The sequence below is a fragment of the Drosophila tropicalis genome, unplaced genomic scaffold (assembly GCF_018151085.1).
Source record: "Drosophila tropicalis isolate 14030-0801.00 unplaced genomic scaffold, ASM1815108v1 contig_694, whole genome shotgun sequence".
NCBI lineage: Eukaryota > Metazoa > Arthropoda > Insecta > Diptera > Drosophilidae > Drosophila > Drosophila tropicalis.
Window position 1 is genome coordinate 5,670,054 of NW_027173176.1, and position 12,936 is coordinate 5,682,989.

Below are 12,936 nucleotides of genomic sequence, written 5' to 3' on the forward strand. Positions count from 1 at the left end.
AATAAATGGCCACCGTTAGCCACACCTCCACCCATTAATTGGTCGTTGTAGTTATGTTGATGTTGTTGCTGTTGTTCATGCAGCTGCTGTTGCATTTGGCTTAAAAGTATGGAAAATTCCTCAATACAATCTTCATTATCATTATCGCCGTGGTCCTTGCAGGCGCAGTTGAAATAATTGTTATTGTTGTTGGCATTGTTGTTGTTTTGATTATTTTTGGCAGTGCCTTTCATGTTATTATCATCATCCTCATTATTATCATTATACCCAGCATTCCCCTTCTCCTGATCGGTTAAATTGCTAGACTTTAGTAAATATTATTTACGTGCCTGGCAATTTAATGCAGATCTTTTCGGAGCCGAACCAGTAAGGCCGCCGAATTCATGACAACTCTGCTGATATATCAGCACACTGAGGAGAGCAAACAGCAGCACAAGTAATGCCACAATCACATATTGTAATTTTAGGGTTCGGGAGGTCATTTGGGCTTGCAGCTTCAACTGTAAGTATACAACGAAATGGATAAGAATTAATGAATTGAGTGAAAAGTATGCGATGACGGATGGACTTACAGTTGCTGCATTTGTGCCGTCATCAACTTTATTCACAAATGAATTACCACCATCTTCGCTAGTCGTACCACCACAACTTTTGATACCAGCACCATGAAAGCGACAAACCAATCGATGTTGCTCAATATCTGGACAACTTGTGGGCTTATTTCGCCATAATTCGGCTATATCGGCAGCATTGCAATCTTTGCTAGATTTATGTGGAATAGCCATACCCATTACCAAAAATTTATCCTTATTCTCTTCGCTTAAGGTATGTTCCTGCTTAAGCCAGATATTGATTTCGGTGACTTCTTGGGGTTCCAAAACGCCACAGCGTGGACGTACACGAAACTTATCCGGCGATGTGGTTTGAATCTGCAATGGATGAGATCAAGAAATGTATATCTGCATACATATGTGTATGTATGTAAAACGAGGATTTAATATCCCGAGTCTTACCTTATAACTGACTGGTGTTTTGGCAGTGGAAACTAGCTTCAATGTAGCTTCCTTTTGTGAATTAAAGTTAACGAATTCAGCTGGTACCGGTTGCAACATGGCTAAATTAAATGAACCCGAAAATCAAAATTAGAAAAACCAATACCACGTGGAACACGGAACTATGGGGAATTTTGTTTCAGTGTTTTTCTGCTCTTCGAATCTGTATACAAAAATTTTGTTGAATACGAGATGTACATATGGTATATACATATGTATGTAACTAAACAAAAAAAATTTGAATGACAACCCCAATCGGCTTCAATTTAAACTTAAATATCGAATGACACTATGAGCAAAGTGCTTTGGTATTCAAAACGAAACGTCTGCCACCGATGTTGAAAGATGATAAGTGACTATGTACATATATGCAGGGACATTATGTTACTTATGGGATAAATAAGATTTACGTATCACCTAATTGCTCATCATCTGAGGGTGTGTGCATGTTGTCATCAATGTTGGATTCCTTGAGCACCATGGTATCGGTGTTGGCAAAGTGTACCTATTGGATGGAAGGGTAAAAAGAACATTTGTAAATTAGTATAATAGTTAGGCAAAGATGAAAAGATGTCGAATGACCCCACCCTATCCCCCATGTTCCGCCTCTCTAATGCCATCTATTAAATGAAAATCTCTTTCATGTTAAACGTGCCTAAGTGTATCTACTCCTGAGAGTGCTCCTTGGCTAAGGATCCACTCATATGTTGAGGTCATTTCGTTAAAAATTGATTTGTTTTTGACTTTTGCCAAGTCTACCGGCCTAGAATTCAAAGTGTTAAAATTTTAAAGCACAGTATATGAATTGCTTATATCATGCCGAATACACATTTTCATCTTACACTAAATGGAGTCAGGATTGCGGCAATATATATATATATATATATATATTCTTTTATATGTTTATATATCTTTATTTTAATCCAGACTCTTGGATACGGATACTTCTGTTATGGGCCTGAGTTGACTGTTAGCTTGCTAACTTCTTAACAGAAATACCAGAAAGACACATAATAAAAATACCAAAATGCCACAGAAATATCGATTTTCGATAAGTTTTTGCTCCGGAATGTCGACTAACCGATACATTTTGCTCCGATAAATACGTCAAGTTATCGATCGATTAATCGAGCCAGTTCAAAAACATGGAACCATTTATGACCCACATATACTTTGAATACGACGGCATATAAGCAATATTTAAATTATTTGCATGAACAGCATACGCAAATCGGGTCAACGTCGATTTTCAAAAATCAAAAGCCTATTTTTTAATTGATGATCAAAATTTGAGTTGGCATTAATTTGCATAAATTTCATATTCACACGACACATGATCGCATAAACAGTAAACTCAGCAATACAAGGAATGACAAATTCATGGCTTTGCACATATGATCAAATAAATTAACTGGTCCACTTCAAGGCGTATACACTGTAGCAAACAATTGCCACCTACCCTGGGCATTGTTAAATTTGAATATCACTTTAAAGAGCCGATTAAATGGAATGCACTTTCAGCTTTCTATAACAATTATTTTTCGATTTGTTAATAAACTGTAACCCTTAAAGAAATTTAGTCAAAGAAAAATCAGATGTATTTAGGCGTTTTCCATGAGATTCTTTTTTAATTTGACTAGTTCGCGTCAATGTGGAAAAACAACTAACAAAAAAAGCACACCAGAGGCAAACACAAACATAAGGACCAGCTACATTCGACATGCCGAAGTTCGTATACCCTTGCCTTGTCAATTTTAAGTCCACTTATGTGAATGCCTACAAACTGTCTCTGACAAACAACAAACATCATTATAATGGCTCTATACAATACAAGAGGTTTTTTTTTTTATATTAATGTATAACATGTAAGGAATATTTATATTTAATTTATCTGATCATTTGTTCTGTAAGTTAACATTTGGCTATGAAAATAATATGATATTCACAGCAAGGGTATTAAAAGCTCAAGCACACATACACACTTTTTACTCTCCCTATCTTACGCCCTCTCGCTCACGCTTTTGCTCTTTTACACACAGATGGTTTGATTGTTGTTGCTCTCAGCGATCAGCTTCTTTGTCAGCTGTTAAAGATGCATGTAAAATGAATTGAAACTGAAAGAACAAAAAAAAAAAAACAAAAACACAAATGGAAAGTGCATTTAGTGATATGAATGTATGCATGTTTTGCAATGTGTGTGTGTATGTGGGGAGGGGGTGTGTGATTTAGGTAGTGGATGTAAGTCGAAGGTTTATGATAATACCCGCATTCCGCTATATTCATACATATGTACATAGTGTCGGTCTGCCGCTCCCCCATTAATTCTCGAAATGGGAATTATTTATAATTTATTCCATGAATAGTATGTGTGTGTTCTACATTTTACGGGTCAACGGTTTCTAAGCGCTTCACGAGATTGGTCAGTGACGAAAAAGGAAAACGAAAGTTTTAGCAATATGTCAAACAAATGACTATAAATAGCGCCAACAAATACACTGAACAAAATTACAAAATTTAAGTCCTGTAACAAGCACCCAAGCACCAATCAGGACAGGCATTTTTGAAGTACATAAACTTTTAGCTGGAATTTCTTAATATTTTGTGTAAACTATTGATATAATAGGTTTCTTATTGGAATTGTCAGTGCATTTATGTAGCTCTTTTATTATTAAGGAGCGGACCACACACTGGGGACGGACACACACACACATACATGTATATACAGAGACGAACAGGACACGTAAGCACAGCAGCAGCGCACCCTAAATCAATACACACTAAAAACGGAATCAATTATGGCTAGAACAATTTCGGTATGAGGAGGCTCATCACTATTGCGTGCTAGCAAAAAGCAATTAGGAAACGGCAAAAAAAAAAGAAAAACCTCTGTCAAACAAAACACGCCCAAGCCACTGGACACTAAAGGGGGCTATATACAGTTAACTTACCTTTTTGTCCATGCTTTGACTTTGTGCAAATTGTTGTTGTTGTTCATCGTTGGCACCGGCATTGGCAGCAGCTACCTGAGGTTTGTTACGTTTAGTTTCGGTTATAAAGCTAAACTCATAGTTGTCCGTGCCACCCCAACTGGCCAGACAGTTCTCCTTGGATATATATTGGTTGATATCTTTTTTCGATGTCATTTTCAAAATCTCCACAGCCCGCGGTGGTAGCAAGGTTTTAATAACCTTAAATGCAGCTGAAAACAAAACAGACAAATGTAAATTGCTTTCAAAGGGGTTCAAGTTGACAAGTTTACCATTGAGAACCCAAGCCAGCTCATAGACCAATATATAATTCAAAGTATTGGGATAGTACATTTTAAATGTTTCGACAATACGTTTGACGAAATCCAAATCCATGGTAGCTAAACCCGTTCCAGACATATCAAAGAATATGGTCAATTGTACCATATGCTGTTCCCTCTGCACTCTCTCCACCCAATAGACGACGATGCGTATCAACTCATCCAAGTTCTTTGACTTGCTATGCAATTTAACACGAAATATCAATAGTGGCTTGCCATCCAAGTCCTTGCTATGCACAAAAATGGAGCCTTCTTTTAAATACTCCTGATTCAATTGCTTCTCATCCAAATCGTTGGCTCCATACGATTGCCGCCATATGCAAGTCTCCCACAGTTTAGCCATAGATATCTCCATGTCCAGATCGTGCATTTCCAAGAAACGTTTCAACCAAACATGGTCGTTCCGTATGCGATCAATATCGACAGCATGGAAGGGTACTAAAAAACCATAAATTGTAAGTTACATAGTAAAGTATTCTTATCGATAAGCCTTCCAATACGATCTACATTCGAAAAGATTTCTAATCTAATGGTGTAAGTTAATATTGAATATCGATAAGATTAAGATTTTATTTTGTAGATTGTAAAAGATTTATTGATTTTCGAACATTCATTTCATAAGACTCAGATAACCTTTTTATCCTTATTTGCGTGAATTGAATAATGGGTACTTAAATGCCACAATGGTTGGCAAACGAACTCAACTTAAATTATTGATTAGATACATAAATAATATAAAAGTGTTTCCTTAACCATTGACCTTTACCCTCGACACACAAAATGCTCTCACACCTTTCATTTCAATTTGTCATTTAAGCTTTTTTTCTGGTAGCAGTCCCAACGTCTCAAGTTCAAGTTTAAACACTCAAGTTCAATTTGTCATTGCGATGCGATTACCTACCTATTGTCTGTATGAATATCTATATAGTGTACACATACATTTATACACACCTGTACATATCTATGTCTATTATATGTAGTCACTAGTTTTGTTTATATCCGCAAAACGATAAGCACTTTTTTCGTTTTGTTTTAGGTGTGTGCAATTTGTTATGGCTGTGTCATAGACTAATAGATGAGTAGATAGATATTTCTGGTTGACAAAGTTCAGTTTGTTAGATACATTTCTCCTCTACGATTTGCTTTCATTTGCTTGAATATTATCCACACTTACCTGCTGGCGGTGTGGCAGCATATTTAGTATTGAACTTTTGCCGCAATTCCTCGATTTGCCCAGGTGTAGGCTCCTTGACCTTAATGCCCATAGTCCAGATGATAGTTTGGGCTGATGGTTATTTGCCCGCTTTCAGCAGTTAGAAATCGAACACAAGCAACAGGCAAATTCCAAACTACCAAAACGTTATCGCTTGGTGTGTGTGTGAGTGTGTTTTTTATAGGTCTAATCGATAATCCACTTTCACTGACAAGAATAGCGCTAAAGTTTCCAGGTACAACTTTGTACTAGCTTGATTAGATTGTTTTTACGCGCAATATTCAAGTGCTTGGTACAAGCTCCTCGCGCCAACTGACGGTTTTTTTATTGTTATTTTTGACTTGACTAACGGTGTAGTACCCCCGATAGCTCGATCGATTGATCGTTCGTTTGTTCGTTATGTAGTCAAGGGGCGTACGTCGTCGTTGTCGTCGTCGTCGTCGTCGGGGGTTTATATGTATGTATATGGAGCACTATTACCTGGTTCTCTCTCTCCCTCTCTCTCTGTCTCTCTCGCTCTCACCCACTCTCCACCTGGTGCAATAGAACGTTTTGTGCATTTCAATAAAGAGCGGTGCAAAAACAAAAGAAAAAAAACAAAAAAACGCGTATATTAAGCTTTCACATTCGCTATAAGCTTTTAAGCTGAGCCTAAAAAACAAAACACTAAAAAAATAAAAATTAAATACACACACACATACACACACAGAAATATATAACTCCAAGTTATTTCAGGCAATAAATATTGTATTATTTACACTTTTTTTTTTTTTTTTTACAGATTTTTGGTATTGTTTTTTCGCCTTAGGCAAATTTGTACTCGTAGTCATCGTTGCCGCCCCACAATTTCAAGGAATTATCAGGATCAACAAATTCACCAATATTTTTCTTGGTTGTCACACGTAGAATTTCCAATGCATCAGCTGGCATAAAGGTTTTAACTATTTTAAAGGCAGCTATCAAAAGGAAGAAGGGAAAATAATGAACAACTTCCATTTTCTTGGGGGTGGGTTAGGACTTACCATTTAGCAAGAAGGGCAGTTCATGAACAAGAATATAGTTGGGAGCATTTGGATACTTTGTCTCGAATAGACCAATTATACCCTTGATAAAGTCCAAATCCATGTTGCTTAAGCCAGCTCCAGTCATATCCATGAATATGGTTATCTTCTCCAAATAGGATTCACGTTGAACACGCTCCACCCAGTAGACAATGACACGCAAAAGTTCCTCTAGATTCTGGCTCTTTGTGTGCTTCTTTAGGCTAAGAATCAGCAATGGTTTGCCCTCCTTATCCTTGTTGTGCACATAGATTTGGCCATCGCGTAGGAATTCTTGGTTCACATTCGTTTCATTGATATCCCAAACGCCGTAGCTTTTGCGCCAAGCCAAATTCTCCCAGAGCCTCTTGATGCATTTCTCGACATCCAGATCATAGGCCTCCAACAGGGAGGCAATCCAGAGATCATTATCGTTAATGCGCTTCAGATCATTGGGATGGAAGGGATCTACATGGACAGGGGAGTGTCGGGGCAAATCCGTAAGTCAGTTCCACTGCATGTAGTAGTCAAGTCCTTCTCCACTTACCTGCTGGCGGTTCCGATTCCAATTTTTTCAGTATAGCGGTCTTTACTTCGCTAATCTGATCAGCTGTAGGAACTTTACCTTTAGGCATTTTACTACTTGGAAATCTTCAATGTGAATGAACACCAAATAAACGCTTGCCACGGATTTATATGAAAAAGCCAAAAACCATTCACCCAACTTATTGCGGAAAAGAAACAATATCACCGGCGTTAACCGTCTCTCTTATCAGTGGAGAATGTGATAAAATGAATATGGAAAACACCAACAACAACTGCAACCGAAGTATCACTTGAAACGTTGTCGTTGTTGAATCTGGATTTTGACTTGCCAGCAAGCGGGCTAATCATTAACTGACAGCCAGACCAGCCAGAAATGCTTCTCAAGTGCTCGTTCCGCTGCTCTTCACTTCACATACATACATGTGCTCCGGTTTTGTTGTTATTGTTTCCTCCCTCTCCCCTCTGCTGAAGCGATCATGTAAATGACTCAATGCGGTTGTGTGTAGTGGCGTTGTACGGTGGAGGGGGAGCGGAAGGGGGAGGGCAATGAGCTAATGCTGATGTGGATGTCGACGTTTGTTGTTGCTATTGCCCCCTGACGTTTCGTCTCTGATGTGGCTGGTTCTTTAATCAATAATAAAATGAAATAAAATGAAAAACAACAGAAACACACACACACGGTTAGGAAGAGTCGGTGGAGGATAGACAAAGAGCTCGGCAAGGGGAGAATATATGGAACTCACTCAATTGCGATAACAACGACCCACTGGCAGGCTTGGCAATATTTTGTTTATGGTCTTGTTGTATAAATATATTGAAACTTTGGAAAAATTGATTTGGAATTTTTTTTGTTGCTTCTTTTTACTCTTTTATTAGATTGCTTGATTTTTGTTTCGGACTACTCGATCCACAACCAAACATTTGTTACTTTTTATCCCAGAAAATAATTATTTTTATAAATTATGGATCAACTTGGCTTTGTTCAAAGATCACACACAAAAAATGGGTATAAGAAATGCCAACTGGTTGGGGGGGTTGGTTTTGTCCCAATTAGTAGTGAATCAGCATGAAGAAGCTGAAAATATATCATAAGAAAAACAAGTTTCAATATACATGTACGTATGTATATAGAGCTCCCTGGCACATTCGAAAAGAGAATATATGAACGTTATGGTAGTTCCCCGATTTAATAATCCCTATATAAATATATATTTTATTCTGCTTATAATGCAAAATGGTTTCACATCTGAACAGCCATGACACCTTAGACTTTAGACTGAATATACCAATATAGATATTAAACAATTGACAACGAAATCTCACCTGAGGGGCCTAAAACCCATAAATGTTTGCACGTGTAATTACTAGATGAGCCCTCTAACCCCAAATGAGTTAAGTTTTAGGTGATCTTTAAAAGTCATAGTGTCATAATTTGCATTTATTGCTTGTAAAATGTTATATCGAACATGTAAACTACATTTATACATATATAGATTATTGATCTGCAATGAACAGCAGAACTGATCTAGCCATATTCTTTCATATGTAATGATCTAAAAGCGATACCAGGAGCTTTTTGCATTTTGAAATTGAAATATTTGCAACTTCCTCATAAATTTAAACCAATTTTTGTTTCATTATTCATGGCAAGTTGTCAATATTTTCTGTTTTTATTTAAAGGACATTTGTGTGCCAAAGAATTGACCATCAAGTTGTTAAAATAGTCTTTAAAATTGATCTGAAAGTTCTGAAAGAGTTGAAAAAAAAAGCATTACGTATACGCAATGTTAGCTCAGAAAGACTTGGTCAATTCAAAATAACCTTGATCCTCGTTCCATTTAGTTTTATAGCATTTCTACCACCAGCCAACCAGTGGTTGATGATGGCTCCCAGCATCATCTGAGTTTGTTTATTGTTGACATTGAAATATATTGTAAAAAGAGAGAGAGAGCTAGAAAAAAGAGACGTAAATAGATGGATGAAGAGACAAACAGACAGATAGACGGAGAGAGCGAGAAGGAGAAGAGAAATGGCAATGAGAGGACAATAACAAAATGAATGACATTAACATATATTTGAAAGCTTTTCATGCCGCCTGCCTGCCTCCAATTTGCCTTTTTGGACCAAACGCACATGAAGAACTTTCGCCTGGCCCCAGTTGTGTTTGTATTGTTTACGGGTGAAAAACGTGCGTCCTTGCCCCAGACGGAAGCCAGTTGAAAGAAAGATCTCAAAGATTCGCCAACTTTGACTGAAATTAAAAAAAGGACAATTCCTGATACCAACAACAATGAAATTTGCCGAGCATTTAACGGCGCACATAACGCCCGAGTGGCGTAAGCAATACATAAACTATGAGGTAAATCCAACGAACGAAAAGAAAAGAAAAAACCTGAAAAACCGAAAATGTGTGGGAAAATATATGTACATATGTATGTATGTATGTATCTTATAGATACAAAATCGAAAAGTGTATGTAAAGCTTTTTTTGCCGTATGGCAAGACAGCTGATGGCCTAAAAAGCTCGAGCGGCAAACATAAAACATTTGACGCAGGCGCCTTGGAGCTAACGGCATATTTTTGTTTTGCTACCCCAAAACGTAAACAAATCGTCTTAGGGATTAGAGAGAAAGAGGAGTAACCCTCCCGTTTCGCCCCTTCCTCCACCAAAAAGTACATTGAGAGAAATTAAAGAGTTGTTTCTTTTTCGTTCCATACAGGAAATGAAGGCCATGCTGTATGCAGCCATCGAACAATCACCATCCGCCGAGTTAGTTGATCGTGAGATGTTAACACGATATTTTGCCAAATTTGATGAGGAATTTTTTCACTATTGCGATAAGGAACTGGCCAAGATAAATACCTTCTACTCGGAGAAAATGGCTGAAGCAACACGTAAATATGGTTCATTGCGCAGCGAACTGACCGAAGCATTGGAATTGGGGCATTTAAAGAAACAACCGGCCTGGAAACGTCGTACGCCATTGGGCAAGAAAAATGTGCCGGCACGTAAAATTCAGGATCTCAAATTGGCATTTAGTGAATTCTACTTGGGTCTCATATTGCTGCAAAACTATCAGAATCTTAATTTCACCGGTTTTCGCAAGATACTCAAGAAGCATGATAAATTATTGAGTGTCGACTATGGGGCACGCTGGCGTACCGATCATGTAGAAGCAGCACATTTCTATACCAACAAGGACATCGATCGGTTGATCCAAGAGACCGAACAGGCTGTTACCCAGGACATCGAAGGTGGTGATAGGCAAAGAGCCATGAAGAGACTAAGAGTACCACCGCTGGGTGAACAACAGAGTCCATGGACCACATTCAAGGTTGGTCTCTTTTCGGGGGGCATTCGTTGTGCTCTTCATCACGGTGATTATAGCCGCTATGTTCTATGGATTCGGTGAGAATTGGCGTGTTGGTATGCGCATGTTTCGTGCGCCATTCTTACTTATCGAATGCCTTTTCCTTTGGGGCGTCAATGTTTACGGGTGGCGTTCATCGGGTGTGAATCACGTCCTAATCTTCGAACTAGATCCCCGCAATCATCTATCTGAGCAGAACATTATGGAAATTGCATCGGTGTTTGGTGTTATTTGGGCTTGCTGTGTGCTAAGCTACATCTTTTGTGATCCCCTGGGTATTCCACAATATGCAGCCCCATTATTTCTATATACCCTGATGGCGGCCTTCTTGTTGAATCCAACGAAAACGTTTCATCATGAGGCCAGATACTGGGCAATACGTGTTGTGAGTCGTGTAGTAATGGCTCCATTTTGTTTTGTTAATTTTGCTGATTTCTGGTTAGCTGACCAATTGAATAGCATGGTACCGGCCTTTTTGGACATACCATTTCTAATTTGTTTCTTTGGACGAAATCCCACATGGCATAAGGCTGGCAAAGGTGAGTGAATAGATCCATAAACACAGAGCTCAAACATTGGCGTATCTAGAAATGTGTCAATGCTTTTATATGGTCGAAGAGGTTTTCTCTTTATGAAATTTTTGCACTTGTTGAATAAATTTTATGCATTTCGTTTTTGTGTTTTTTTTTTTGTTTTTTTTTCAGCTGGCAATCATTGTGTGGAATATGTATCCTTATTGCATCCCATTGTGGCCATAATGCCTGCCTATTTTCGTTTCGCACAATGCATACGTCGATATCGTGATACAAAAGAAGCCTTTCCGCATCTGGTGAATGCGGCAAAATATGCTACATCATTTTTTGTGGTCATATTTGCGCATAAATATCATACAACAACGGGTAAGTACACACAACAACAACACCATTACCATGGAAAGGTGGTTGGTGGTCCCATTTCACTCCACACACACACACACACGCACACGTGTTGTTTATAGTTCAGTGCCAATTAGTGTTTTGGTCCACTCATTTATTTCGTATGACAACCGCAAATTCATGTTAATTTTATTGAGCCGCACATAATAATAACACGCAATTTCCTTTCCCACTCTCTCTCTCTATCTATCTCTTTTTGTCTTGAATTCTATTAGAAACGTATCCACTATCCAAAGAGAATCCATGGTTCTATTGCTGGATTACAGCAGCCATCTTCTCATCCTGTTATGCATATACTTGGGATATCAAAATGGACTGGGGTCTATTCGATTCGAAGGCGGGCGACAATCGATTCTTGCGTGAGGAAATCGTTTATTCATCGACGGTGAGTTGTGGCCAGAAAGGGGGCGGGTGAATTGGGGTATTCCACAAGACTAATGGCCGCTATAAATATTTGCTTGAAATGGCACGTAAAACAATCTTTCATTCGCATTCATTAACTTACATACACCCCACACACACACACACACACGTACGCACCACTCAACCACCCACACACTCTGCTATTCTCTTCTTTGCTCTTTGCTGTTGTATCTTACAGTGGTTCTACTATTTTGGCATAATTGAGGATTTAATTTTACGCTTTAGTTGGACTCTATCCATGAGTCTAATTGAGGCTGGCTACATTGAAGGAGATGTCATGATGACCATTTTGAGTCCTTTAGAGGTTTTTCGCCGTTTCATTTGGAATTATTTTCGTTTAGAGAATGAGCATTTAAATAATGTAGGTAAATTTAGGGCAGTACGTGATATATCTGTTGCCCCAATGGATTGTTCGGATCAGGTAAGCGCGCCCGCACAGAAACCTCTGCTTCTTCTCTTTCTATCTGCACCTCTTCTATTGGGACAGACAACAATTCTACGAATGATGGACGAATCGGATGGGGTGATAAATCGTCGACGTGGCAAGGCCGCTGGCGGCAAATCGGCCACAAAGAAAAATAACAATAAACAGGAGCAACAATTGCAGCGTTTGCTCCTTCAAGGTGAATCGATAGAGGATCTATGCGGGTAGCTGATGTGGATATTTGATAAATATCCTTACCCATATAAAAAGCACACAGAAACGAAGAGTCCATATTAATTAAAATAGTTAAACAACACACTAAACCAAATTGTTATATCTTGAATAAACAAATGAAAAGGCATTACAATTTTCACTGTCGCTTTTCAGTGGGTGAGTGTGTGTGAGTGCGTGTGGGTGTGTCAGTGAGTGTGTGTGTGCTCTTTCTACTCCAATGAATTGTGATTATGTAACTAGGTACATTTCCGATTCGATTCGATTGAACTGTGCAGAGGAGCGGACAATATGGCCAAATGATGTGACTACTGGTTCTACATACATACATATATTGGTAGTTAGGTGGGTAGGCGGGTGGTTGCTGTTGTTGTTGTTGCTGATGGTGATGATG

The 12,936-nt window shown here is 38.5% G+C and overlaps 3 protein-coding genes across 5 annotated transcripts; 1 reads left to right on the forward strand and 2 right to left on the reverse strand.

The window, feature by feature from the left end:
- Positions 1–181: 181 nt before the first annotated feature.
- LOC137579438 (motile sperm domain-containing protein 2) lies at positions 182–5,889 on the reverse strand. 3 transcript variants are annotated; one of them, XM_068293222.1, is made up of 7 exons: positions 5,534–5,875; positions 4,312–4,797; positions 4,001–4,251; positions 1,470–1,557; positions 1,014–1,114; positions 573–929; positions 182–500 (listed from the first exon to the last, which is right to left on the reverse strand). In XM_068293222.1, the coding sequence occupies exons 1-7, from the start codon at positions 5,622–5,624 to the stop codon at positions 318–320; spliced, it is 1,557 nt and encodes a 518-aa protein (XP_068149323.1). In that variant the 5' UTR covers positions 5,625–5,875; the 3' UTR covers positions 182–317. The 3 variants fall into 3 exon arrangements, with proteins under 3 accessions (XP_068149323.1, XP_068149325.1, XP_068149324.1); XM_068293224.1 differs by lacking the exons at positions 4,001–4,251; positions 4,312–4,797; positions 5,534–5,875 and adding an exon at positions 2,512–2,697; XM_068293223.1 differs by lacking the exons at positions 182–500; positions 573–929; positions 1,014–1,114; positions 1,470–1,557 and adding an exon at positions 2,661–3,166 and having other exon boundaries at positions 5,534–5,889.
- Positions 5,890–6,319: 430 nt separating this feature from the next.
- Positions 6,320–8,040, reverse strand: LOC137579073 (motile sperm domain-containing protein 2). Its single transcript, XM_068292761.1, has 4 exons — positions 7,902–8,040; positions 7,160–7,782; positions 6,595–7,080; positions 6,320–6,528 (listed from the first exon to the last, which is right to left on the reverse strand). Exons 2-4 carry the CDS (start codon positions 7,245–7,247, stop codon positions 6,377–6,379), a joined length of 726 nt encoding a protein of 241 aa, XP_068148862.1. The 5' UTR covers positions 7,248–7,782; positions 7,902–8,040; the 3' UTR covers positions 6,320–6,376.
- A 1,295-nt stretch (positions 8,041–9,335) lies between these two features.
- PXo (P[[i]]-sensitive XPR1 orthologue) lies at positions 9,336–12,639 on the forward strand. The gene is given in 7 exon segments (XM_068292764.1): positions 9,336–9,517; positions 9,879–10,508; positions 10,510–11,068; positions 11,234–11,428; positions 11,680–11,849; positions 12,066–12,308; positions 12,375–12,639. Coding segments are annotated over 7 exon segments (2,031 nt in total). The 5' UTR covers positions 9,336–9,448; the 3' UTR covers positions 12,540–12,639.
- Positions 12,640–12,936: the final 297 nt, after the last annotated feature.

Bases quoted from the DNA above. Each gene is read 5' to 3' on its own strand.
- LOC137579438 (XM_068293222.1), bottom strand. From the start codon at position 5,624: ATGGGCATTAAGGTCAAGGAGCCTACACCTGGGCAAATCGAGGAATTG. The intron at 4,252-4,311 runs GTAAACTTGTCA...TTTTGTTTTCAG, and splicing joins GCTGGCTTGGGTTCTCAATG to CTGCATTTAAGGTTATTAAA. The intron at 501-572 runs GTAAGTCCATCC...GTATACTTACAG, and splicing joins ACGGCACAAATGCAGCAACT to TTGAAGCTGCAAGCCCAAAT.
- LOC137579073 (XM_068292761.1), bottom strand. From the start codon at position 7,247: ATGCCTAAAGGTAAAGTTCCTACAGCTGATCAGATTAGCGAAGTAAAG. The intron at 7,081-7,159 runs GTAAGTGGAGAA...CTGTCCATGTAG, and splicing joins GGAATCGGAACCGCCAGCAG to ATCCCTTCCATCCCAATGAT. The intron at 6,529-6,594 runs GTAAGTCCTAAC...TCCTTTTGATAG, and splicing joins ACTGCCCTTCTTGCTAAATG to CTGCCTTTAAAATAGTTAAA.